This window comes from Bombus vosnesenskii, unplaced genomic scaffold (assembly GCF_011952255.1).
Source record: "Bombus vosnesenskii isolate JDL3184/JDL3185 unplaced genomic scaffold, Bvos_JDL3184-5_v1.1 scf7180000013266, whole genome shotgun sequence".
Lineage (NCBI taxonomy): Eukaryota > Metazoa > Arthropoda > Insecta > Hymenoptera > Apidae > Bombus > Bombus vosnesenskii.
In genome coordinates, this window is record NW_022882926.1 from 4250028 (window position 1) to 4277968 (window position 27941).

Consider the following 27941-nt stretch of genomic DNA (forward strand, 5'->3'; position numbering starts at 1 on the left):
AACATGAGAACTCTTCAAAGGAATTACGTCCGCGAGCACATCACGGCCTAGCTTCCTCATCATGGAATAAACATCGAATTTTCCACTTTTATCGTAACTCACGGCAATCGCCGGAATCTTCCTTCCTTGACGCGTTTTCGGGGCAAAGAACTATTTCAAGAATCGATACCCCCGATTGGAAGCTGCCTGGTGTCCAGTTGCCAGGTGTAGATCGAAGCAGAAACAGATCGAAGCGTGCAACGCATATTCGAGAATCGTTGAAATAATTCGACCGCCGCGTCCCAACAAGAATCGGCTGGAAATTTTTCCGCGATACGATCACGGGAAAAATTTCTACGAAACGTTTCCGAAGCGCGTTTTCTTTTTTTCTATCGTGACGAGTGAAAAGTGGTAGTGTTGAAACTTTAGCATCGACCGCCGGCCAGGCGAGTGTGTGTGTATTTATTTTCGGCTTATTTCCGCGCAATCATCGAAAACGTCCTATGGGAAACGTGAACGAAAACAGTGGGCGTCAGGAGAATTGGTCGAGCAAACGAGCCGTGGTGTCGGAACGAATGAAATTGAACTAATCTCGCGTGACCCTCGGGTCACCGAATCTCGTGGCGTTTATTGGACGTCAAGAGTAAACACCGTTTTCGTGGAATGTCGACACGACCGCGATAGGAATTTGCCGCGTGGTGCTAGCATGACAGTGGATGGACGATGTGCTGTCATCCAATGAAGAGGATGTGAATCGCTTTAATATCAAAGTGAACGCGCCATCAAATAGTCGCGGACATGGCTTTGAGGTGGCAGGCGAGGCTGTCCATTGCTGCCATACTCTTTATGTGTACAGAAGGTAATTATCAATTAATCTAAACGATATTCTGAATATTAGAAACGATTACGTTGCTCCGTTTAGATCGAAGTCGGGCAGCGTGTGGGTTGCGGTATACCTTGGACTGATTCGCGTCGAGATTTGACCACCTGATCTAACGGGCGAGTAGAAGTTATTCGATTGAAAACGTAGCAGCTATAGAGCGGCAAAATGGTACAGCTAATGGAATTACCGGCGTGCGTGCGTGCGTGCGACGCGAATTTATCGTATGCATTATTCATAAGTCTGTGGCCCTGCCTTGGGAATGATACGCTACGAGAGAGATAGCCTTTTCTTTCCGGCGTGAAACGCAACACGGTCGTCGTCGACTACACGAGTCCTGTTAATATCGATCACGTAAACTAATTACGCAAAGTGGCGCGACGCGGCGCGCTTCAGAAACGTATTATGCACATAGAACACGCGCGCGATCCTTTTCAAAATCGAACCTGACTATTTCTCTCAAGCGTGAATTCGCGCGATGATTTCTATTCCGCGTCTCACACTCCGTTTACATTGTCGCTTAGAGGTTCCTACGTTCTAGACGAACGACTTCGGTAATTTGGCTCGATACTGTACCCGGCCACGGCCAGACTTTGTTCACGGTATAATCCGCGCAAAGTTTAATCCAGTAAATTAAATGTTTGCCTGGTACTGTGTAAAGTTGAACCGCGAAAGTTTCGGGTAAGCTGCTAAAGATCGCGGGAAATGTTTCCACGTGTTGAGAGAAGTGGCAAGTACAGGCGGTGCTCTAACAATTTTTTCATTCAGAACGCTCTCTAAGGATACAGTTACCTCGTTATTATTTATGGCTATTTCCCCGATCTTCCGATTGGGATTTGTTCGCAGATGTTTCGCTTTAATTGCGAGAATGCAACGATCAGCAAGTGTAGAGATACGCAACTTCACGCTAATGCTAATGCGTTGGGTAGCAACGTATTAATTCGTTGAAAATAACTGAAATTAAACCGCTCATATCCTCGGCTATAAAATGACTCCGCCGAGAGTAGTGAGCTTTCTCGTGGAGTGTCTTTTCTGCTTTTACCACCAATTATCATTTCTCAAAAGTATTTCCTCGTGAAATAAATTGCGTCCTATACATTGTTTCAAGCCTGCGAACATATTTTTCCTCCACTCTCGACTTCTTGGATGTGAACGATATTTTTATCATAAATCCGGAAAAATGATTATCTCTAGTGTCAGTAAATCGACGACCTAGTAACACTTTTCGCATGGCTCTCGTTTTTACTATAAAATCTCACTTAACCGATTTCGTCGATCATTCCGTTCCGTTAATTCGATCGCTTTGTGGGTTCATTGACACATTCATGATCAAGATTTGATTAAATTCACAGTCGAATTCGTTTTACGCGACTGGCTTTAATTACAATTAAAGCGAAATATTATATCGACAACCCTGCTTGTTAATTACGGCCGGTTATCTCATTTACGCGTTTCAACGATTGATACAAACGAGCCCGGAAAGTTATCAGCGACATTTCGCTGTCCAAATTCACTAGTAAGAATGTACGATTTTACAACAACGACGTTGCAATATAATTTATGCTAATAGCTGTAGTAAAATCCGATGCATTTTATGTATGTCGTTATTTTTACGTACACCGAGCTAACTGGCTCTAAACAATGCAAGTAAAATTCATCCGACGGATAATAGAATAGCTCTTTGCAAAAAACCTTCGCCCCTTTTCATTAGCATGATAAAACGAGAGAAACCAAAAAAAAAGAAGAAGAAAAAAAATATGTACTTGGAAAATTTCGCTAAAATACGGGATCGTGGAGTGCATAACATAGGTAATCGCAAAGCTACTACGATGTTAAAAAATCGGTACGGTTGATAAGATTCGTAAGGGGGAAAATCGATTTGATTTCATTTTTTATTTCAATGAAAACTACGCGTTGCGAAAAGCTTGGATTTCCCGATACTCAGAACCATCACAAATGGGAATTGAAAACTGAGCTTTGATCAGCAAGTTTCCTCGTAGTTCTGTATTAATGAAATCATTCGTCTGTATTCGCTAAAGTTCAACTATTGATTCGTTATAAAAATTTCAATTATCGTTAACCTCGATTTTCAACGTTAAAAAAATTGGAATTTATTTTCTCGTGCGAACAAAATTAAGGGCGGTTGAATTAGAAGAAAAAAAAAAGGGAGGGAAGAAGAGAAGAGAAAAGCACGAAAATGTGACTTTCGACAAGAAATTGTAACTTATTTTATACAGAAGAAATGATACTTCTTCTAATCGCAGCCTTTGTATTTATTGGTCGCGTGCGTCTCCGTGTCTCCGCACAATTCTGTTGGTGGCTATTTCTTTTCACACGGGCATCCCGGCCAAACGTAAAACTTTTGGAAATCTTATCTTATTGTCTCGCTTCGTCGCCGCCGAGTTTTGTAGGTTTCGGTGGATGCTATCGAACTCGGTCGACGGAGGAACCATTGTGATTCCTTTATCTGGATGATAAATTGGACTATCCTCCTTTCTCTGCGAGTTTAAGGAAACCGATCGTGACTGCCGTTTTGTGGCAGAACGATTTGTTATAATTTTTGAGCGTTCAAATGATCGTAAAGAAAATTCATTTACAAAACAGGGGATGATTCGTTTCGTCTTGGGTTTGCTCGCTCGATTGCTCACGGAAAGAGTAAATCTACAGTGAAGAATGATTTTCATTCGCGCGTAGTTGAGAGGGAAAAAGATCGTTTACGGGGATTAGCGAAATTGAAACTGCAAGGAGTTCGTCTCATTTTCTCGGCATCCGTTATAAAAACGGTAGAATCTTCCTTCGTAATTCCTCCGAGATGCACTGTTTTTCTTTTTATAATTCTCGCGCGTGGAAACTTTTCAGTGTTGCCAAAGCGAACGACAAAGTCGAAAACACGAAGTCAAATGGTAGCAAATTGATATTTACGTAATTCGATCTCCGAGCAAGTAAATTGTAAATCCGTTTATGGGGACGTTGCCGAAGTCGATCATCGTGGTTTGTAGTAAAAAGCAGTTCCGTCGCTAACTTTTTCTAGAAAAACCATTTCGCGTGCGCCAGCGATTTCTCATTATCGCGCTAATTTTATATTCGACAATCCGATTCGATGAAACTTTCAATGGTCTGCCCGATCGGAAAGTATAGTATTACTTTGAAATAACGTTTCTTGGTAGTTGGCAGGTGCTCTGTCAATTGGTGAAGTTGCTTAGGTCGCAGAAGCCCCCTTGGAGGGAGCAAGAAACTTCGTTTCCTCGGAATCGCTTTATCTCGCTACTACGAAACCCGGAAAGAATGACGAACCTTGAAATAACTTTTCGCAATAATAAAACGCCGCTTCCAGAGTAAGAGTTTGTCTCGAGTCGATCTCGTAGCCTGGAGCGCTGCTCGTTACTCGACCGGATTTTCTTCCAGTCTTTCCTGCGCTTCGAAGGAGACGCGACCGACCAATGGGAAAATAAAGTAGCTGGTAATTATTTTCACACCTTGCGAGATTCAGCAGCTTTCGCTTTGTTCGTCCTAATCACGAAGAAAGAACGAACCTTCAAACTTTCAGTTCATCGCGCTAGCGCTCCTCGTGTAATTTACACTGAATATTTCTTCGCTGATGAAACTTATGTTTATTTTGGATATAATACGATAATATCACTTCCATAGAAAATTGTCAAAATTTCGGACATCTTGGAAAGATTTGGCGATACGTACGTAGACGCGCGGCACACTGCGTGCATGGTGTCGCGGCCTTGTTAATTCAAAGCCCTTGTAAAGTAGGAAACATTAAGTTCCGGCGTGTTTTAATTACGAGCCTAAGCGCGAGCACCCTCGACCCGTTTAAGCGTGGGAGTCTGCACTAGTCTCCTGCTGCATTTCCGCGTCACGTGACGGCTGACGATAAACTCACAAAATCATGGCCGTTCCATTATTTCGCGACGTGGCCCACTTGTTCTATAATGGATACGTCGTGTCGTCGGCTCGTGTTCATGGTAGATGGGCAAAATCGACCTTTGCACACTGCATTTACACGAGAAAAGAGAGAATAGACAGATAGTAGCTCCAGACGAAGCTGTGTGGAGCGTGGGGTGGATGCGAGACAAAAAAAAAAAAAACTTGAGGGACGCTTCGAGCCTTAATTAATCGCTTTTATCTTCTGCTACTCTCTTGAAACGTTCTCCTTTTTCCTTGTCCTCCTCTCTTCCTTCATCCTTCTTGTATTTTTTTCTTCTCTTCTCTTTTCTCCGTTTCGGTGACGCGGCACGAGAGCGAGGCAATGCAGCTCGTAGCAGCGGAATGAAGTAATGAAATCTGATCTGAGATCGTTAACGGCTCTAATAGGTCTGATACGGCGATAGATTGCAAGGATGTGCATTGGAAAGCTCCTTAACCTTCCGTGGCGACACGGCAATTTATTATCCCTTCGGAAGAAAATTTGTTCACACGCTGCATATTACACCCTGTACTACCTATAGTTTTAATTTTGCGACGATTACGGATTTTTCTTTCTCGCGATCATTTTCTCGTTAAAATTCTTCGAGGTTTTGTACAAACAACAAATTGTACTCCTTTCTCTCTGCGAACAATAATTCTCTGAAGAATAACTTGTCATTTAATTTGGAACTATAACTCACGATCAATATATCGTTGTTTTACAAGACAGGGCTATTTATCTTTGAATTTTATTTTTTTTTAAATTAGCCATCTACCATCGTTGCGACGGTGAATGTTTATTTGTTGTAGCTATAATTGCCCGACCAGCGGAAGTTTAAAACGTCAACGGAACAAATAACGTGGCTAAAAATTGCGTAGTGATGGTTCAACCATATAAATTACAAAAGCGCGGCGTCATTGTTATTTAAATTTTTCAGTTGATTTTTCCTTCCCAATGGTGGAACGGATGGATTTAGTTGGCATTTTCTACGAATGTATTTACAATTGTATTATTGTGTAAATATAATTCGCGGTTTTATCCTTTTGTGAAATTTATTTCCATTCTGTGATTTCGATATCGTTTCTGTTAATCTCCGTTAATAAATAAATCATACTCTTAAACTAGTATCCATTAAAAAATACATCCAATCCTTATCAATAATTTTCCCATCATCCTTTCGTTGCGATCGTAGCAGCTGCAATCGTATCCAGAATATTTCGGTGACACGTTGATTCTTCGTTGCTCCAAGACAACCGTATAACATACACGTACGTCGTTAACCTCCTTCGTATGTGTGATGATATTAATGTAGACGACACAGTTGTGATAATTTAAACTAATGTTATCTTGACTATAATCACTGTTTGCGAGAAAGTTGAAACTCTTTCTCGAATTTTCCCCTTATATCCACATGCTGTTTGTCTCGAACGCCACACAAACGCAAATATCGATTTTTATCTAATAAATATCCGTGGTAATGAGAAAGGCAACATAAATGGGACGAGAATGGTTGGAAACTGCGCGAATCTTGCTCGAGCGCTCGAACTAGTGACTGGAACTTATCGCGGCGCATATATCAATATTGCCGTCGTTTTACTCGCGTCTTGCTTCCACCTACAAATCATCTCTGCAGCGGCATGCGAAAGTTATGCCGACAAACCACGTACGCGTATGCCGCGCTATTTATTTCTCGCAATCGCGCAACGCGCACCCAGAGACAAATCTGTGACGTGTCACGCGACCAGGTCCGCGTGATTAAATTACATTGCCTATTTAAAAGATAAGGAGAACTCTGTTATCGAACTTATTTATCGGACCCTGCGGGCTTAACGGGTTGGCCATTCGAGGGAGACCGATGTGCCGCCTTACGATTTCACCCAACCCCATTTAATTCCCTGAGTTACACTAAATACGCACGTGACTTGGCGGAATAATTTACCGCGTCCTGAAAAGAACAGCTTGTACTCATTTTTCTCGAGCGCGCGTCCCAGTGGCTGATTAACCTCACGAATTCCTTTATTGCATAAATTAATTCAATTTGCGTGGGGCAATTGTATTTTTACTGGCACGCAGGCCGATGAAGTTTGAAGTGAAATTGCGCCGGATAATTCTTTCACGGGGGGTTTTCATGCAACGCGGAGAATTGGAATCTCGCGATGATCCACCGTGAAATAACTCGATGAAGACCCGTTCGTTCAGAGCCCTCGTGGAATAGGTGCGTTTTTCTCGCATCCCTTTTCTATCGTATTTTCCGACAATAATGTATTTTTCGGTCGATTGTCAACCACGGTATTTTTGTTGGATTTCAACCATTGTGCCGTGATTGTTCCGAGTGTCTTCTCGCGTACGTAAGTACCGTATGAGTGTACATAAATATACGTAAATCTCGAACAGCGCATTTTATTCGATTCGAAGTTAATCGACAACATAACCGGAAAGTACAAGTTGCGGGAGTCGAAATAAGACGGTAACTCCGAGGAAAACGATCTTTCTCTCGGATGGGACAGACCGATCTAAATATTCAGATTGCCGTCGACGAAATCCGGAATTCCCTCTCAGTATTTTCCTGCTTGAAAATTGTGGCGAAATGCGGATAGAATCAGACCGGCATCGTACTAGAAATCTCTTAAATATCTTAATCTCCCCAATGTGATTCACGTGCGGATCGTCTGCACCGAAATATAGCAAATACCTTGTTGAATCGGGAATTTTAGTTGAAAGCGGTGCAGATCTTAAATACACGCCGCTCTATCTCTAATTACCATTTTTCTATAGATGGACAAATTTGTGTATACGTTATATACATCGTTGGATACGATACAACGTGCTTCATTAGGGAACGGATTTACATTCCGAAATGTCGGCTTACGTTCAGAGAACTAGCCTAGAAGTTCTGTCATCGTTTAGAGCATACACAGTGGTGTTAACGTTTAACTCGCAAACAAGGCACATTTGGAGCTCGCACCAAACTATAATAGATCTTGCGGAGTTAATCCACAGACGCAGTATCTATTATTCCTATTATTACGACACAGTGTAGTCGTTACGCACTATTCTTTAAACGGCTCTGCATTAAGTTATAACCATTGGACACATCGGAGGAGGACACACGGAGCGATAAAGCCTACCGCCATTCGATCCATGAAGTTTCAATATTCGTGAAATATCGTTATGCGTCCTCTCTATTGCCGTACATTTTATGGCAGCGCAATAATCGCGACATGCAATATCTACCCGCACTTTCGTGTCAACCGTTTCGCCGCTATCCGGTCGTTTCTTTTCCCTTGTGAAACGGTTAGGTCATTTCTCTTCGAGACGAATAGTAGATACTTTTCTTCCTTGACGTCTGCCTCGCTAGCTCCAGGCTTGATCCTACGGCTTACTCGACTAATTAAAACGCTCGAATTCCTAGGTAGCTGGACGTCGACCGTGATAATAGCCGGTTTTTGCGCACAAGCGCTTAATGCGCTGAAACAACGGCTGCAATATTCGTTTTTAGTCGACGATGAGGATAACTGCGTCGCATAACACGAGTCACCGTTCGCATCAAACGGCAACGAATGACGGCGGGTCCAGTTACCAGAAGTCAGCGTAAGAGAAAAAAGGCACTCGGTAGTACAGGGATGAGTGGAACCGACGAATCCGGTTTTTTCTCACCTGGCTGAAAATGAATGGGTCGCAATTTGTCGCACTAGCGCTCGTCCATAAGTCATTGAAAATTGTCATTGCAATTTATCACGGACCCCACGAGTGTAATTTTATTTTCACCGGATGGAACTTTCAACGAGATCCATCGTTATTTTCCATTAAGCGCGATTTGCCGGCGATAAGGAATACTAACCGCGTTCAATCATTCTGGCAATTACGGTCATCTCGCGGCTGAGTTTCTTTGTAAACTCGAGGGAACGCTGCCTGAATGAAATATCTTTGCACAGTGTACATTCGCATGACCAACCGCGTAGGGAAGCATTCATTCGTCCGGCTATTTGAAATAGCGCGAATTACAGATATACCAACCACTTGAATGAAAGAATATATGTATTCGTATCGTGGTAGCTTTAGCGAAGCGATTTTCGGTATCTCGCAGTGCGGCTGCAGTTGCTTGAAAATATTCGTGACAATTTCTCGGGATCAGGTTACCAATTGTAATTCAAACGAGAACCCCAATCTCATATTTATGATCGCGGTGCACAAGAAATTTCTATCGTCATGAAATACGTGCATCGATTACCGTATCAACCGCTACTCCATGCAATCGATATACGATCCTTCCTATAAAGTCAGAGTACATTTATTTATTTTACAATGCGAATTTTATTAACTGTCATATATCATCTATGTACCCATGTACGAACTTGAATAGATCATGATATTATATAGCTGTCATATGTCTATAAATATTCATAAGCTGCTAAAATAAAGTCCATTAACACGTGTACATCGAGATAAATGGAAGTATAGCGAGTAAATTGTACGTGCCGGAAAGAAAACTGCGCCCTTTGCCGTGTCCTGAAAGCTTTCGAACGAAATTCAACGTTTCACGTTATTCTATGAATACTGATCGTTCTATCTCACGAAACGTGAACGTGTCGACAAATTCTCATCGCCCTTTCTTCATTTTGTTTATGTGATAGGTCTGACAACGACCAAGGTACGCGTAATAATGTGTTAGTGACACATTGCTAGAAAGTCGGTGTGGGAAGCGGCCTCTCATACACGAGAGAGACAAAGAGAGAGAAACTGGGAAAGTCGGGCAGGTGACCTCCGGAGTGCACGGAAAAGCTCGTTATAAGCTCTTGGAGCTTAGTTGTTGCTACAGAATTAATTAAAACCGGCACGTGGTAAATCACATAAAATATCTACGAGTAGAAACGTGCCCCCGACTATGTACACGAAGGATTTAATATATCCCTATTCTGCTGATCACTCGATACGAATAATTGTATAGACAAAGAATAATTAATATCGTTAAACGTTGCTCTTCGATAATTTGCACGTCTTTGGATATAGTAATCGAAGATTGTAATTAAACTTCGAATTAATAACCGATAGTAAGTTTATATGTAGAGGTAAGTTATATCGATAGCCTTGGTACAGAGATAAAACGTTACGCAAAATACTAAAGGAAAATTTGTTTTCTTCACGCTAGGCAATTGAAAAAGTAAGTTACGCAGGAATGTACGTCGAGAAATTAACATAGCTAGAGGGGCGAATCGGGGGTCGGCTGCTGTTCATGTATATTAATAAACCACGTTATCGCAAACGCATTTCAAGCGGTTGGACGACTGTATCGGACTTTTCTTCCCCATGATGGATTACGAGAAAAACAACGTTGAACGATACAACCCCTGCGAGCTAGAGGGGACGCCTCTCCCTTCGCCGTTCTCAGCCAACTCATTCTCCATCTAATTCACTCTAAAGCCAAAGTGTAATGAGCTCTGATCTAATCTAATTCCGTCTAATCTCCCTCCGAGTATAGATATAACCAACGGCTATTATGTTTCTCCAAGCAATGAACTATGGAGTCTTATATGCGTTTTCCTATTAAAAGTACCCCTATTCTTGTATTCGCGTAGAACAGCTTATTTAAGTACAGACTCGCGTAATAGTTCTTCCGTTATCTTCCGTTTAAAATGTTCCTACTCCTTCTTCCGCGTTAATTCGACTAAAGAACAACGGCGAATGAAAGCGTCGCTTCCGCATACACCCTGTTTCGCGAAATTAGGTATTCAACAGATGCGATAAATTCATTCGTCTTTTAATGAACAACTTTGGCTGGCTTTCTTTATCTGGTGAAACGATTAACGATAGCTCGTGGTGTCATTTATTGCTTGTAAATTTTTAGTCGATCTTTATTAGCCAATCTCGTAGAAGCGTGCGGGCCAATTTAATGCAGAGAACGACCGCAGTAACGATTACCATGGAAATACAGAATTAAAGGAACATTAATATTCGATAATTTTAATAGATAATTCAATAGTCAAGAGTTACGATTTACCGATGTTCGGTCTTTCGGAGAAATTTAGGAGTTGGTATTTATGTTTTCATAAACATTTTAACCACGGTATCGAAAGACGAAACAAATTTAATACACGACTCGAATGCGAAATCTGATTTTCGACAACCGCGCGCAATAACCGGAGCAATTTGACCTGTTACACTTCATCACCGTGAAATAACAGAAACATGGGTATGTATGTCGGTTTAAAGTCAATTATTCGATATGCTCGCGGACAATGTTATTGGGCGTTAAGACCAAAAATGATTGCATTTTTCCCCACGGTGTCCGTTGAAACGTTCGTGCCATTGTTTTTACGAATGTCCACCGCCGTCAGAAGTTTTACCAAAAAAAGGACGATTGATCGAGCAATTTTTCTTTATTGTTACAGATACACTCAGTTTAGGAGATCGTACGATAGACAACATGGATCGACACGCGGGTCAAAATAGACCGCGAAACCAGTTGCTGGCAGATCCTTCCGGGCTGAAAGCAAAGGTGGAACCTACGTTCGACTACTCGCAGAACACCAACGTGACAGCACTAATAGGAAAGACCGCTTATCTCACGTGTAGAGTTCGCAACCTGGGCGACAAAACCGTAAGATCCTTTGTTACATTGATCATCTTTGATTCCGATCTCTATTGTCCGTTGACGTTACGAAAGAATTCGTGCTCTTCCATCGGGGCAATTTCCAATCGTTGTCGAACATTTATTTCCATTCGAGAGTTGTTTCTAACTTGCAATGCTGGCATAACGCGGACAATTGCTAGAGACAGCTTAATGTCCCAGAAAAATGCTTGCTCGTATATTCTGCACGTTATTCCACGGAATTTCGACAAATTTGTGGCAGTAAGGTAATCACGACAAAGGCCGGTGCACCGTTCGCTGAACAAGAGAGGAAACCTGATCTTCGTAAGGACCTTAGGAAAGCGATTTGCAGGAAATAATCGAGTTGCTCGGGCTCGATTGGACGCTAATCGACCTTTAAGGCAACTGGAAACTCAATTTTATCGCAGCTCGCGGTTCCGACGTTGCAGGTATTGGTCGATCGAAAGTAATGCGCAGGTATTCGCGATATTCGAGTTATAATGCAGCGATCATGGTCTCGAATTATTATATGACGCGTGTACCTCGATGCGAGGCTTCACCTTTGAAACTCTGTTACCAAGTAAGTATCTCGTTTGTACTAGCTAGCAGATGTTACGTCACGATAAAGCTAAGAGGATTCTGGACAAGTAGTTTCTTAGTGTCAGCTTCTAACATTGAAACAACATTTTACATATTCGATGTTCACGCTATCGCGTATAAACATACTTGCATGGATAGGATTTTAGGAAGGTAACGAGTATCGTTTCTGTGATAGTTTATCGTTCGTAATTTTATAAGATAGCAGCTAGAATCTCTGAAAATAGCCGTTTCGTCTGATTAAGTTGTCTGCTTTTTTCGAAAGAGAAATCGCGTTATCTTCTAGTTATTAAATCTTCTACTTTCGTTTCCCCAGCAAGTTTCATAGCTGCGAATACATTGCAGCTCGTAGACACAAGCTCGAGCTTGATTAGTAGCAAATATACGAATAAAATTACGCCGAAAGAACGAGTGCAACGAAGATCGGGGTAAAAGAGACGAGATCGTAGCTGCAAATACGGGTGCAGCGCGGAAACAAGGCCGTTCAATTTCGGTATTTCGGGGTGTGTAAACCGTATTAAGTAAATTCATTATACAGTCGAGGGCCGACGTACCTTAATTTCATTCGTTGTTCCGCGTCAGCCGTGAAATTCCATTTGCCCCACGTCCGAATTGCTAGGTCATACGGATTTCCTCGATACGTGATTCTCGTCACTTCGCTCGCTACCCAGACGCTTTGACTCTTTCGTATTATTCATCAGTGAACGCAACGCTGTCCTTTTTATTCGTCTTCGTGGCATTTTTATATATCCGAGTGGCAGAGGACGCGAGAGTCCATTTTCAATTACGTACGTGGCAATTTTATTTTACATTCTTCCATATCCATAATTTTGAACGTACTATCGCAGCTTTGGTTACCTTGGTGTCGCGGTGTATCGTCGTTTCGATGGCTAAGTTCGAAAGCGTCAAACTGTTCCTGTTCCCTTATATGAGATACAAGGGAGAAATAGCAACTCCTTAGACGCTGTCAAACCTCTAAACTTCTTCGACTAGATACGCTAAGTAGTGGTAACACGGACTTGTCCTCGTAGAGTTCGTACGCGAATTCAGAGTCGCCGGAGGCAGCTGCCTTTCCCGGTTTACATTGAGGGATAAATTACGGAAGATGTATCGGTGAACGTGCGAGACCGAAGATTCATAAGCTTTCTCACGCAAATGACCTGCGCTTTGTGCACCAACTTTCAGTGCCGATTATTAATGTTCTCGTCGTTGTTGCGACGGCTATTGTACAGGCGTTTTGTTAGGAACCGAGTACACGGTAGGTCGACGAACTAATAAAATTCATTGTTCATATCTGCGCGCGATACTCTTGATTTTACTGTTCAAATTTCTGCCAGGCATCGATCGTTTAACAAGCGTTAAGGACGTAATAAAAATAACTACCTTCGGTAGAGTTAAAAGTATTCAAAATTAATAATACGAAACTTTTACATTTTCCGGGATATTTATCAATTTAAACGAACGAGTTAACGGGTGAACAAATTTTCGTCGCGTCTTTTAAAGCGATCAGTCTCCATTTAGAGCATAATCGAAAGAGTTTCAATCCACGAGGTCACGGTATTGGAGGTCGTAGACAGAAAAATCGTCGAGACTTTTATTAATGTCGAATTAAACACGAACATCGAAGTCGTGCTTCGGTCTGGCGCGTTTCAAGCGATTCAGATTGCCCAGCTGGATGAATCGGTTATCCGATTACCTTTTCCCTTTTGCGCTGCTAATAGTTCTTTGGCGGAAAAGTCAATTTCCCGCGCCAATAGGCTACAAAATAATTTCTACGACACGATATCCGTCTTTGACTTTCATTGCAATTCGTCATAGTGAGGTATCTTGACTGGCCACTGACGATTACCTACAACCATGCTGCAAGGGAAACGATTCTAATTGAAAGATGAGAGACGAGGGGAATCTCGGCAATTTTTCTGAATCATTCTCTTAACGTCGATACCTCTGAGGAAGAGCCTGAATCGAATGCCAGTTGTAAAGTATGGCAGATCGAATTGTTGCGTTTCAAAGCTAGTTGCTTCTCAGCGTGCATTTCTGAAAATTGCAATTCTACTTACCAGACATGCTTCTTGTGAAAGCTTTCTTTTGCGTGACTTACATTGACGCGGTCTCCGAGAGATTCGAATGAAATTCTACGTATTCGTTCGCCTAAGTCTCGCTAAAGTGTACGTAGATGGCTTTTGGTTTACCGTGGAAGTAGAAGCGGATGAATACCGGTCGATTGGATTCGTCCGTTTTCGGATTTTGGTATATTCGCGTCTGCACGACGAAAGTTACTTTACCGAGGCAGACTTCTCCGAAGTTTACTGGATTACTTTCTCGGTAGAGGTGAGCACATATATGGCTGATGAAATTATCGTCGTCCCCGAAGACGTGAAAGTTCAACAGGAGCCGAAGTTTAAATGTCCCTATCGTCGGAACAAATTATGTATTATACGCCAGCCGCAAAATATTTGCAGATAACGGAAGCGCAGCCATATTGAAGTTTCTGACCTCTCACCCCGGATTCTTGAAATATTTAATGGCGCGATATGACAAAACGAATGTGAAATATTGATCAGGCGACAACGTTCATCGTCCCTCTGCGCGATTTACAAGAAATTTTTAAAAGATTTTCCAAAGTTGTTCCGCCAGTTGCGATATTCGGTAGCTTAATTCTGTCTTGACTTAATACGTGTGTCATGCATAGACAATTTATGTGACGTAAGTTTTATCATCATCTCCATGTCTTTCATCCAGCGAATAGTATCGGAGGCAAATCGTCTGAACTTTGATAGAAATTGTATATTGTTATCAGCGAATTCGCTTAACGATCGGTCGCGTCTATTCAAAGCAGTCTGCTCGATCTTCCTCGATTACCATCATTGAACCCACTTTGAAATTCCGTTTGCAAAGGTATCCTGGGTGAGGCACAGAGATATTCACATTTTAACGGCAGGGGCGTATACCTACACGAGCGATCAGCGATTCCAAGCGCTTCACAGACAAAATACAGGCCAAAATAGCGAATGGTCTGAATGGACTCTTTGCATAAAGTGGGCGCAAGAGAGAGACCAAGGGCTCTACGAATGTCAGATCTCCACTATTCCCGTCAAGTCGCACCAATTTCGCTTAAACGTTGTCGGTAAGTTTATCTCATCCGTTACATTATGCGCTACTTATACCGTTGCAGAGTTCGTAAAATAATTTTCAAACTCTGTCACGTTCTCGAATTAGAATCTCTATACGTAATCTATATGTATGGCGACTGTAACGAAACTACCGGTTTTTATTACGTTTCGCATCGGTTTCTCGGGATTTCCAACGAGGATATGGAATACGCTCGTTACCTTGAAATCGCGCTCTTCTTGCAGAGACATTTCATAAATTAATGATCCAGATGTATTAACGTCGCCGGGGGAGAAACTTTTGAACCTAATTTTGGAGAGTACGATACGACCGAAGCGGGTCTCGTTATTTCAATTACAATGACCTTGGCTTTCGATGAAAAGCTTTGGCTCGTTAGTTCTCGCGAATCGGTGAAGTACCCTCGTGCTCTTGGCTCGGTGAATATCGTCTCCGAGAGGTCACTCTCGCGAGAATAGTTGCCTCGGCTCGTGAATTTTCGTATCGCGTAGGCGTAGTGCAGTAAGGATAATATGAGTGATCGAAACGATCGAGGAAAATACCGTGAGTGAAAAAAAAGGAAGTCGTTCTTTATCACAGTACCGACAGCGACGATACTCGGAGGTCCAGATCTGTACGTTGGTGCAGGCAGCACGATAAACTTGACGTGTGCCATACACTTCAGCTCGGAGCCACCAGCCTTCATCTTTTGGTACTACAATGAGAACGTTTTGAGCTATGACAGTCCCAGGGGCGGCGTCTCGGTGATAACCGAAAAGGGTAGCGACGTCACCACCTCTTGGCTCCTTATCCAGACGGCGCAACCCTCGGACTCTGGGGAGTACAGCTGCAAACCCAGCAACGCCAATACGGCGTCCATCAAAGTTCATGTCCTAAATGGTGAGTGTTTACACGCACGATTACGTAATCTTAGGATCCGTAACGATCGTCGAGCGTAGCGTTAACCCGGATATCAATTTGGTTTTCTCGAATCTCCCGTTAAAAAGTAAATACCGGTGGATTTGTAAATATTTATACAGATCCGAGTGTAAAAGCGAATTACTGAATTTTTATATCTTCGTTAGTATATCTGGGAATAAAAAAAAAATAATAAATATTTTCTATCGATCCGATTTTATACAACTCTTCCTAACAGGACAATGTTTCTCAGACAAACGGCTCCGACTTTCATAACGTACAGAATTATTTATGGTCGGAAAGTTCGTTCCACTGGTCTGAGCTCCGCGAAATAGTATATACTCGCAACGATTTGCCAACGAGTCGTAAAAACGGGAGGAAATTATTTTAGCACTGTCCAGTGAAATCGTCGTTAACGGTAGTAGTAAGTAAAACTCTGTCCGTTGTCCGAAACGAGTTTCACAGCTGATTCGAGCATTTGAAACGACCATGTCTGCGAACTCTGGATGGTGTAACACGAACAGTTGCATCGACCAACCGAACAGAAATTTCGCGGGGGACGTTCGCTTTTGCATAAACCATCCCGTTAAAGTGTTCGCTTAACCCGTTAATATTCTCGCGAACCTGGCTCGTGGGTGTGTTAATTCGCACGTTTATTTCCGTTCGTCGGCAGCTGGAAAATTTCGGCGAGTATCGCTTGCACCTGTCCTCTCCCAGATTTCCTCGGCATCTGGGTCCTCGCAATCAGCCTATCAGAACTTGGCAATTACGCAATCGCCAAGTTTTGCATGTTTATTCAGTGACGCTCTCACGGAGCAAAACGAGTTTCAGCGTAGCGAGAATGTTTGCCATGGTGTTCGCCGTTTCTCGATGAAACACGTCTCGAGAGATAGTTGCGTTAATGCAAGTTTAAACAAAATTTTCGGTATTTCCGTTGGTTTCGTACTGCCGTCCCTGCCTTTTGGTATTTTTAATAAACACTGTTATTTCCTCTTATTTCCATTCTCTCAGTGATCGCGATCTATCGTACTTTCTTTATACATTTTCGCGCAATTACGAACACGTAATTACATCGATCTTGAAGCAAGTTATCGATACAGAAAATTTTCCATCAGAGATAGATCGTTGTCGAAGAATTCTTGCGAAGGTAAGTCGTTCCATGGTGGACAATAAGAGGCGTGTCGATCGCAGCCGACAAATTTCAGTCCGTGTAAATTACGCGGATTCCAACGTCCGCAGGTCAAGGAATTCTTAGGAAGTGGTACGAACCGGACCAAAATCGAGCGGAAATTGCATTTCAATCCGTCGCATAAAATACTCTGGTTGCCGTGGGCGTCGTTTAACGAAGAAAGGAGCAACGAACGGAACTTCGACACCGTTTCCAGTCTTTCAAAACTGTGCTGCCAGTCAAAGTACCATTGAGAAATATCACGGAGAAAAAATTCACGGAAACGTTGAAAAGATATTTTTGCGAAACCACCCGTCCTAATTCTCGAAACCTGTTCTCTCTCTGTCTCTGTCTCCCTCTCTTTTTCTTCCTCTCCCTCTCTCTTTACGCATTCATTTCGACGAATCTTTTCTTCGAAGATGCCTCGAGCTTTGATTAAAACGTCTCGATACCATTTCACTGACTAGTATGAATGATTTAGGTTACTCTTTGCTACGTTCACCTATATTTTTTCACGAGCAACGCAAATAATCTCGCTATCTTTTACCCTTAAAACATCTCGTTTATCCTGAAAAACTTATTTTCCCTTCTTAGAATTTGTTGGCTTCTTTAAAGTCGAGAAACCGAGATGTACCGTTGTACATTAATGCGACATTCACGAATAGAAATTATGAATAATATAATTGGGGAAAGGAGAAACATCTCGCTGTTGATACAATTTAACACTCGGTTCTCTTAACTATTGCAACGAAATTTTCTCGTGGAACAGATACGCGTAATTTGTTTCTAATAAGATGTATTGAAGCGCTTGTAACCGAGCTGTTCGTCGTGTTTAAGCGTAATCAAAGCCGTTTGATCTTTGAACCTCATTCGCCACAAGCTGACTTCCAGGAATCCCACAACTTCCAATATTAATTTAATAGAAGACCGATGAAGGACCGGTCACGCGAGAAAGTCGAACAAAGCGTTCTGCGTGCGACTATGTGTAGTAACGATAATAAGAAAATTGTTTAATCCCGACGAAAGAGAATGGAAGCGTGTTAGGCGAAGATGAGAACGAGTGAATTGTTTGTTGCAGGCGAGCGACCAGAAGCGATGCAGACCGGAACGGCGGGACCTATTTTATCCTCCAGCTGTCTTTTGGTGTCTCTGATCATTTTGTACATATCGTCGATGTAAATGAACGTCGAATGAAACTAATCACCGTCACTGCTACCACTCGTACGATTAAGCGGGCAAGACACTGTAACGACCTACAAAAGTACATATTAGGGGAAAAATTTGGGAATTTTTACGAAGCAAATGACGGGAGTAAATCAATTTATAGTTTATCGCGGTTACCATGTATACGTTTAAACAAATTTCTCCATCCATTTTTTGCGTATTCCATTTCAAGGTGTTCGCTGCGACATCGATGCATCCACCTTGGCGACGATTACAGGTCATGCGGTTGATAAGTTGTGAAGAAAACAAAGATATTTAGAAAGTATAAGCCTTCGTTTATAGCTCCATGTAGGCGAAAAATAACAAAATAGCAACATGGTGAAAAAAATGTTGAACTACTGCGAAAAAATTGAAGGACTTCGCTAATGAGAAACAGGAAAGGAACTATAATCAAAAGAAGCCGTACGTGGGGCCATAGACAATAAGTTTTTCCTACGATAATTTTCGTACGTATAGTTCCATAATTTCCCACGTATAGTTTTTCTTATAGTCGAAATATAGAAAATCGATATTTTTACAGCGTCCCCTTACAGTGTCTTCTGCCCCTTAAACAGAGCTCGAGTTTGTCAGGCCACAGTCACGTTGAGATCGCGCTACTGTTTGCAAAAATCAATGGGACTGGGAACGAATCGATCTACGAATTTCGCGTGTCTATCTAATAACATCGTGCTCGAGATATAGAATATCACGAACGCAATGTAACTATTCGCACTGGCGAGTCCGTTACTCCGACATAGTTTACAACTTTCACGTTCGATCGTATGTTTGTACCTGTCAGTGAGTCGCATTCACGCTAATTTTGGTCATCCAGTTCTGGTCAACCACAGCTACAAAGGTTCCCCGTCGTCTCGTTGTAAATGCAAGAATAAATTTCGCGGAACGAGCACAGATCTTCCCGAACGGCGTCGCGGTCGTCACAATCGTTCGTATTTCATCTCGTTGGTGGTTACCACTGATAGCGTGCGATCCGTATACGATCGCAACGAGGGAACGATGAAACAAGAAACGCGGAGAAAACGCTGCGTTACACGTTCCCCGATAATCGGCGTATCGAGATTTAATGTGTTTGTATGTCCCGAGAATGCTGGAATATATTGTATGTTGGTCGAAAAGCGTATAGTTAGAAGAACGTCGACGCTAATACCGAAGGTAAAGATGCTATGCCAAGGAAAAGTTGGTTCCGTTGGAAAGGAAACAAAGGGGATTCGATAAACCACAGTGAGAGAAATCGATTTACGAGAGGTGTAAAACCGAGAAACAACCATCCCGCGGCACGCTCCACGACTGGTCGAATCTACGAAATGCAGGATGCGCGAGACAGCATTCACGAGGAAATAAAACGTGACTAGATTGCAAGATCTCGTGCGTCCCTTTTTCGAGGATCGAGGACACACGGCTATCCAGTTGACGAAAGTAATACAGGAGAAATGGGACAGCGGTCTCGAAAACCGTTGATTAATCGATGAGACGGATTCGTCTTTTCGTCGCGTCACATAGGACCACAAGCGAGACAGGTAACACGCGTTATACGTCGAATCGTCTGATGATTTTTAACGAGCTGCCGCGTACCCAGCAAGTATAAACGTTAAAATTCGAGGAGAAAATATCGTCGTTCCGCGTGACAGCTACACGCGTGATACGAATGTTAATATATCTCGGGGCGAGCGCATTACGGCTACCGCGGCTGAACGTGAATCATTGTGGCGTGTCGGACGAAAAACGCTCGCAAATCCCTTCCAGCCGATTAACAGTCAGAAACGCAAACATTTCTCGATTGAAAACAATTACGGGGAATTATTGTTATCGATCCAGTCGAAATAATCGTTGCGCTTTGAGCTAGCGGAATTCACGACGACCAGTCGCGTTCTAATTTCCAAACGTTTACGATGTTCGTTTATAAAGCTTATCGATTCGTGTCAACCGGCGAATATTCGATGAATTAACCGGATGATTTTTAGCTCGCCCTGTACAAACGGATTCCAGCTTTTAAACGATTTTGTTCGTGCCTCTGTGATTATCCGTTGACCAATTTTACTTCGAACGCAAGCTTGTTTAAAATTATACGAAACATTTTACTCCGACGATAGACTCGTAAACGAAGGAACCTCAAAACGTACAAATTTTGTAAGCAAAAGTCAAGTAAATAAGATGCGTTTCGTTCCGAGGAATTATTCGCGTTATTCGTATCGAAAGCGCTCGTCAACGATAGTTTCGGAAGCGATCGTAGCGAAACCAGGAGTCGGACGCGAGAAATTCTGCGACGTTTGATCGATCTGTCTTTACGGTCGTTACACGTCGTAACGACGTCGTCTGGACAAACGCGAGCGGAAAGCGAAAGACAGTGGTACTCCGCGTGCGACTACACGGAACATAGCTGGGCGTTCGAATTGAAAGCTAACACAGCTGGCAAACTACGACGCGACGGACGATGTCGCCCGCTAGATCTGTCTGTTTGCCGTTGGTTGAACGGGTATTAGCGTCGACGACCAAACACGAGAACCTGTACATAGCGTCTGTATTATAAATTGTGGCCGTGTGATGATAGTTACACGCCGACGACGCGAGCGTAAATGCGTGCACACGCGTTGCGTGCCACGCGATATTCTGCCTCGTCACGGCGCTCCGACTCTCTCTCTCGTCTGAACACCGGTGTGCTGGATCTAGTAATCGCGTTTACCGCGTGAAAATCGAGTTTCGCGGCCGAAGTGGTTCCGTGTGAACGACCCACAAACTGTACGTGCGAACCTGCGTCAGGTTTCGTCGGTGTGGCTTAATTATCGGACGCCAGATCATCGCTAATATTCGGATTTTACTCGCGAATCGTCGAGAATGGCGCACGAAAAAGCGAACTATCGAAAGCAATAAGTCGAATTTTTGAAAGTAAGCGGTGATCTTGCTTCGTTTTCCACGCAATCGAAGAGTTTCGTTGGACTATTCCGTCGTTCATCCTGATCGATGATCCGCAAACTCTGTATGTATGTATCTCGAACTTTTAGACGACTTTCCCCCCTAAGCCCTATGAATCTTTTTACTACTGTGTACATTTTTCCTTCCTCTCAAAGGCTTCCCGTCGACTCTGCGTACGTGACACCGTAAAATGGCTCTGTCGTCTACACACGTAATTATAAGCAACCGCATTGGGATTGACGGATCATCGGTCTGGATCTACTTCGTTCGCGACATAAAACGACGACAATTTTCACTTTCTATTTGTGTGTGTTTCCATGTGATATCCTCGCAGATACCCGATGAAAGTATCGCGCGGATCGTTCCTCGCGTCCAACACAAATCGAATCTCCCTCACATTTTTCTGTTCCTACCACGGTGGCGATTCTTTCCTCCAACTTGGATTAGATGCGCGCGAATGGTCGAAAAAGTCGAAAGGGGTCGAAGCGAAGAGAGGGAACAAGGGACGGCTAGAGCTGAAACTCTAGCGAAGCCAGTCAACGATCCGGAAGTTTTTCGAGGGTAAAATGGAAGTTCCAGTCGATACACGTGCGGCCGACGAAACGGAATGTGGCCTCGTTCGCGTACACTCGAGAGAATAATTGCGTGGACCTTAGGGGGAGTAAAAGTTTCGGGATTTTTCTTCGCTTTCAGCGGAAACTACGTGAAACGGATAGGTCGCGGTCCATTAAGCAACATCGTATACTCGATCTCACCTCGCGAATTGCGTTTACCTTTTGCGCGTTCACGAGCAACCCAACCATACGTTATTTTATTTTCGTTCTCTTCTTTTATTTATTCGTCCTATTGTTACTAGCGTCTCGAAGTTAACTTGCGAAATTCTATTACGCGCTGGCCGATGTACTCGACCGATTGTTTCTAAAACGAGAAACACGTTGAGACGTTGCGGATAATCTCGTCCGGTAATTTCGTTCGCTTATGTCGCCTTGTCACTGCTACGATAAATCGTTTTAGAGTTTTGGAAAGGAAAAAAACTTATTTCATTCCGAATCGTTGCAGGCTATAGTAATTGATAGTCGTATGAAAAGATAAAAGTTCTCGGGGGACGACTTAGAGTCAGCGTTTTAATGGAAATCGATGAACAGTGAAAGAAGGCACTTCGAGGTCAGTCCGCGCATCGATGTTCCGCGAGTTTCTCGAAGTTGATAAGTCGCGTTTTGCGTGGCGTATGAAACGTGAAACGAGGTAAACGCAGCATTCCGCCGGGACAAAAGGGAAACGAAAAGAAAGAGAAACGCGTCGAAACAAACTCCGGATTCTGTTCGTTCCGACTGGACAGGCTCGTCGCGAATAGAATTGCGCCTGCGAATAGAATTCGATTTGGGGGGTTGTCACACTCCGCTGGTCGGCTTCGATTTTGCTCCCTTGACTGTGTACAAATTGCTTTACCCTTGTGCCGGCCACTTTGTTCCGGTATTCGCGGTCTTCTCATCGCTCCTCAGAGAAAATGTGATATCGCGCGCTGCCAGCATAAACTGTGGAAAAAAGGAAAAATACGGAAGGACGGTAGTAGCGACCGCGGCTCTGCGAAAACGCCGCACTTAATTCTTCCCCGATTCTCTTTCGACGCGATTCGACTCGTTTCGCGATGCACGCGTTACCGCGACGAACGACGCCATATACTTTCCGTGTCTTCGACACGACAGACTAGCCGATTAAACGAAAAATTCACAAGCGGACAATTCGCTACATACAGCGAAACGGCCATTCGGCGGTGCAAGCGATTACCAAAAATAAAGAAAAAATGAAGAAACGAAAACGGCGCGTCGTAGACACACTTGGCAGCCTGTAGCTTTTAATCGACGATACTAAACGAGAGCGTATGACGCAAATGTGAACGAATTAAACAGAGGGAGAAGATAAACCCTGGAAGAATCTGTAATCGCAGTGATATCGTTAGATTAGATAGGTATATTATTGTACATACTATAATATTACGATGTTTAATAAATAAAAACGTTGAAAGGAAGGGGACAAGAGATGTTTCGCGGCTTTTTTTTCCGGAGCCATGCTGCCAGTTGCCTGTGTTTCCTTGCTTTCATAGATTCAAGAACCGGTTTCTTCGAGCCACGGCACTCTTCCTTTGTCGCAATTTCTATCTTTCAGGTCGTTCCGTGAAAACGAACGGATCCCGGAAGACAGACGGTAGCTTTTTCAGCGCACGCCCTTCTTCAGGAGTCTTTATTCGGACTTATTCCGAGCCGTCTATGATCCTTTATCGCCGACACGCTCCCTTTGCCGATGATAAGTAACTAAGGAGTATCAAAGGACCTCGTTGGCACCGGTGACACTCTTTCACACTGCATTAATGTCACGTCGATGCATTCTTCGCGTTTCTGTTAACAGCACCGTAATCAGAACGAACCGGTAAACGTCGAAACGAGCTAATGCACAAACTATCGGGTTTCCGTAATTATCTAATTTCTCGCGTTCGTTTTTCATGAAAAAAGAGAGAAAAAATATTTCCACGTTGCGATCCATTTCGGTCTCGTTAATGGAAACTTTCACAACGGGGCGGCGTAACAACTAGAAAAACTTGGGACTTTCATTAGCTCGTAGAGCACTAGTTACGTGACTGACTTGTAGTTCGCCAATTAAAGACTCGAGCATTTCAACGAAGAAAGGCGCGTAACGTTTATAGTTATCCTGATTAAGCGGCCAGCACGTCATGCCACTTTTTAACGCGATTTCTCATCGTAACGACCGATCAATGGAGGCATATTTTGCACGTGCTTCGATAATATATTGTCTTGAAGCGAACCTATTTTAATTGAATCACGATGAAATGCAACAAGTACAAAACGCGTCCGTGAACGTAAAATATGGTACATATTCCAATTTTATACATTGTACGAGTATACATAGCGAGGAAGAATAGCGATTGTAACGAAAATAAGAACATGGAAGATGGTTTTTGATAGAAAAGGAAGCGTAGAAAATACGAACAGTGTTCTTCAAATTGTTCTCTGAAATTTTAGTGACGTGCGAATATTTTTTCTACCCATTGAACAATGATATTAGAGAAGAAACACACGTAGAAAAATATTCGTAATACGGAGTTGCGAAGGCGTGACTTGACAAGGCTATGAAAATTGAAACTTTAAACGTCGCGGATACGGTCCGTCGGTTCTTAATAACCGCGAACTGGCCGTGCTCCAAAGTAAGGCTAACTGGCTGGGAACAAGACATCTTTTTCCAAGTTTTACCGAGGCTGAAATTCGCTGCTCGCGACGTGCTGTTTTCATCGGAACAGGCGGGAAGATTGTGAGAAAGCAGAGAGAACCGTGTTTTCGAGCCAGTCGAAAGGAAGGAAAATTGGTCGACGAACAAAAGAATGGTAAGTACTAACGAGCCAGCAGAGTTAACGCGCATCGAACCAGGTGGAAAAAAATTTCACGACGCGTTCAATTCGGGTCGCGTTTCAAACTTTTGCTCAATTTCCCCTAGCGATTTTTCCCGGACACGTGCAAAAACGTGCTTGTGTATAGGTTACACACTTTGCATCTCAAATTATACGCACTTTCAACTTTGCATCTCTATTAAAAATAATTGCGAACTTCGATCCAACGCGAAGAAAAAAAAGTAAAATCATCCACTACCGAAACTCGATGCATTTTTCTTGTCGGTGGAATTTCTAATTATCCGTGAAATTAATTGCCGGCCGTTGTGCAAGCCACCCTAGCATCGCGTTCCCCTTGAGTTCTATATTTGTAATGCGCATCTTTTTTCTCTTAAGAGAAGGTGAACAAAACGAAATGGCAGCCGAGAGGGAGGCGAATTCCGTGTACAGACTCGTGTTTGCGTCGACCGGCTTACGAGGAGTCAACGTTACGAACGAACTGTGCCTAGCAAACTCCCAAGGTAGGTTTAACACGAATCATCGTCACCAACGGGGTTACACGACTGTCACGGGTGATTCATTCTACGTGCAGCAGTTACTGCGAGAACACAACCGAGGTAAGTTGTGTACGATAAAACATCTCGAGCCATATGCGTATTTTTATAAAATAATATTTCCTTAGGTTTCCATTTTCATTAGACCGAGATGGATGAACGCATCTGCTTTTTCATTATCTGCATATCAGAGTTAATAAAAACAATTATGGCAGAGAAAGCTAACGATACGTTTCCAATTTACGCTATGTCTGACATATACAAAAGAAACAAAATGTTTTATGATCATCCTGTATAATCATCCCATTTTAAAATTACGTTTCCCTATCGTCGTTCGGTGCGAAGTAGTAGCAGTATATTCGGACCAAATCGAAAAGGTTTACGAAAACGTTCCAGAAGTTATCGAAATGTGGAAAACGTTACGTTCTGGTAAAAAAAAACATTTCTTCGTTCCTCTCTCTTTTTTTCATTGTTAAAATAATTGGGAGCCATTCCTATTTTTTTCTAGAAAAAGCAAATGAGTTTTCTTCGAACTCTATTTCGAAAATAGAACACCATATGAAACCTCAATGATCGCCAACAACAACGTTTGCCATGGAAAACCGGTTGTCGAACAAAAATATTTAATTTTGAAAAAACGAACGAATGTTATATTCAACTTCTATCGTGATTCTCCTCGTCGTACCATAGAAACTTTTTTTGTTCGTATTACTTGATCATTTTCATCGACCGACGCGAGCAACGACAGCGACGCGGCATGGTTGGCTCTTCGGCCTAAATAAAATTTTCAACCTAGCGAAAGTATCGCGACCATAAACGTTTTCTGAATATATCTTCTACTTGCGCGTCCAACTTTACGGTACACGTGTGAGGCGATGAAGGGTGAAGGATACCACCAAAGAGTCGTGGGTAGAGGGATCAGGAGAGAGTAGAAGGGGTGAAACATGGTAGAAAAAGCATCGGACGAGCTAACGTTGCTGTGAAACGACACGTTCGTACTGGATGCTGGTTAAAGCAAAAAGATAGAGAGACTGAAGATCGAGAGAAGCGAAAAGACGAAGACGACAGATAAAGAAGGGGCAAAGCGGACAGCGTTTTATAGTCTCAGCTAGATGATCTGGAACGTGGCGTGGTAGGGAAATAAAAAGACCTCTGGTAGAACAGTGTAGAGGGAGACGGGGTATTGGACACGTTACAGATACGCTTTTTCCATTAACCCTTTCTTGACACCGACGAATTTACTGTTCTCGAAGAGTAATGTGTTAACGAACAGCCGAGGATACCTTTTTTTTCTGTTTCGCTCGAACGTGTCTTTCAAACGCTGAGAAATTATATTATTTAAAGAGAATCGTGTTTTCGAAAGAGTTTCCTGTCCTTTCGTTGCAACTGCACTTAAATAGAAAGTTCCGTGCGGATCGTTAACGCTACAGGGCAGCTCGTTACGACGCTTGGTGCAGACATGTCCCTGTAAATTACCCAATTTATACAGACAGAGGCAAGGTAATAGAGGAATCCGGATAACATACGTACCAATAAATAACACGTGGGTGGGCTTAACGCGCGAGTTCAGGTCTTAATCGATGATAAAGCACGTTTGAGAAGATCCCACTAATGACGAACCGGTTATTGCTGAACCACCACTGTCTCGGCTTGCTTTGCAGGCACGATAAATTATCCTTTCGAAACCGATCGGCCTGTTTCGAAACTCCAATTATGTCGCGAGCTTTCAGAGTTTCCGGTGACGTATGGTAGACACGACGATATAGCTATTCCTGCGTCTCTCCAATACCATGCCGGGAACGGTTCTTTCGGGGTCTTGACTGAACTGCTTTTAGCTTTCTCGGTAACGAATCGGAGATGTGAGAGATCGTTAGAATCTAATACCCTCCTGACTGAATCCTATAAGTTTGCGTCGTAACGAGATATCGTGATGCGCAGATGTGTTACCATGTAAATAGATATGTATTTCCTTCGTGCTAACGTCAATGGTTTAGATGACAGGGAGTGAACGCGAGATTTCAGTGTATCGACCCAATTTTTGAAATTCCAGCGAGTCTCGTCGTGTGCGATTAATTCGATTAAAATCGTTACGGCATTGCGTTACGATTACGATACAGATTGTATTCTCGCGATGCAATTTTTCCTTCTTTTAATCGTAACAGTAGAGTTCGGAAAGTCAGCTAAAGTACGGATTACAGAGCGGTAGCGCGTCCAGCGGATTTAAAATGTAAACAGTTATCATTCTTCGACGAAAATTCAATTTCCACCATGCTCATGGGTATGACGTAACTCGCGTCGAGAGCACAGGCTATTCGTTTTATCGGTGCACTTACAAAATTTACATATTACCGCGGTAGCCTTTAAAAGTAACGCTCATGATATTATGTGCCAGCGCGGCGTGCTGCGCACCATTCACTCAAGGAAATTGGTTATTTCTCTGGAAGGGCAAAAAGTTCCGAAGAAAAAGCAAAAAGGAAGAGAAAGGAGGAGATCTATCCAGTTAGCTAATAATAATTTCACTCCCATTTAGCTCGCGTGATAGGACGTGGTAGAAGATGGGGCGTTGGACGACACCGAGAGTTATAACTTGACGCGATTTCAGTGGGTTTCGCGTGGTAGAATTTCGGACTAAATGGCAAAGTCATTTCCCGGAGAAGGTGACAATTATGCGGACAGTAATTAACTGTGGATAATAGCAGGA

The 27941-nt window shown here is 42.9% G+C and overlaps 1 protein-coding gene and 1 long non-coding RNA gene across 2 annotated transcripts; both read left to right on the forward strand.

Annotated features, from left to right (window-relative positions):
• The first annotated feature begins 365 nt into the window (after positions 1-365).
• Positions 366-23320, forward strand: LOC117243490 (cell adhesion molecule 2-like). The gene is made up of 5 exons (XM_033511019.1): positions 366-838; positions 11165-11373; positions 14860-15088; positions 15670-15969; positions 18234-23320. The coding sequence occupies exons 1-5, from the start codon at positions 778-780 to the stop codon at positions 18332-18334; spliced, it is 900 nt and encodes a 299-aa protein (XP_033366910.1). The 5' UTR covers positions 366-777; the 3' UTR covers positions 18335-23320.
• A 1052-nt stretch (positions 23321-24372) lies between these two features.
• On the forward strand, positions 24373-25118 carry LOC117230181. Its single transcript, XR_004492722.1, has 2 exons — positions 24373-24683; positions 25085-25118. It is a non-coding gene; the product is annotated as an uncharacterized LOC117230181 (long non-coding RNA).
• Positions 25119-27941: the final 2823 nt, after the last annotated feature.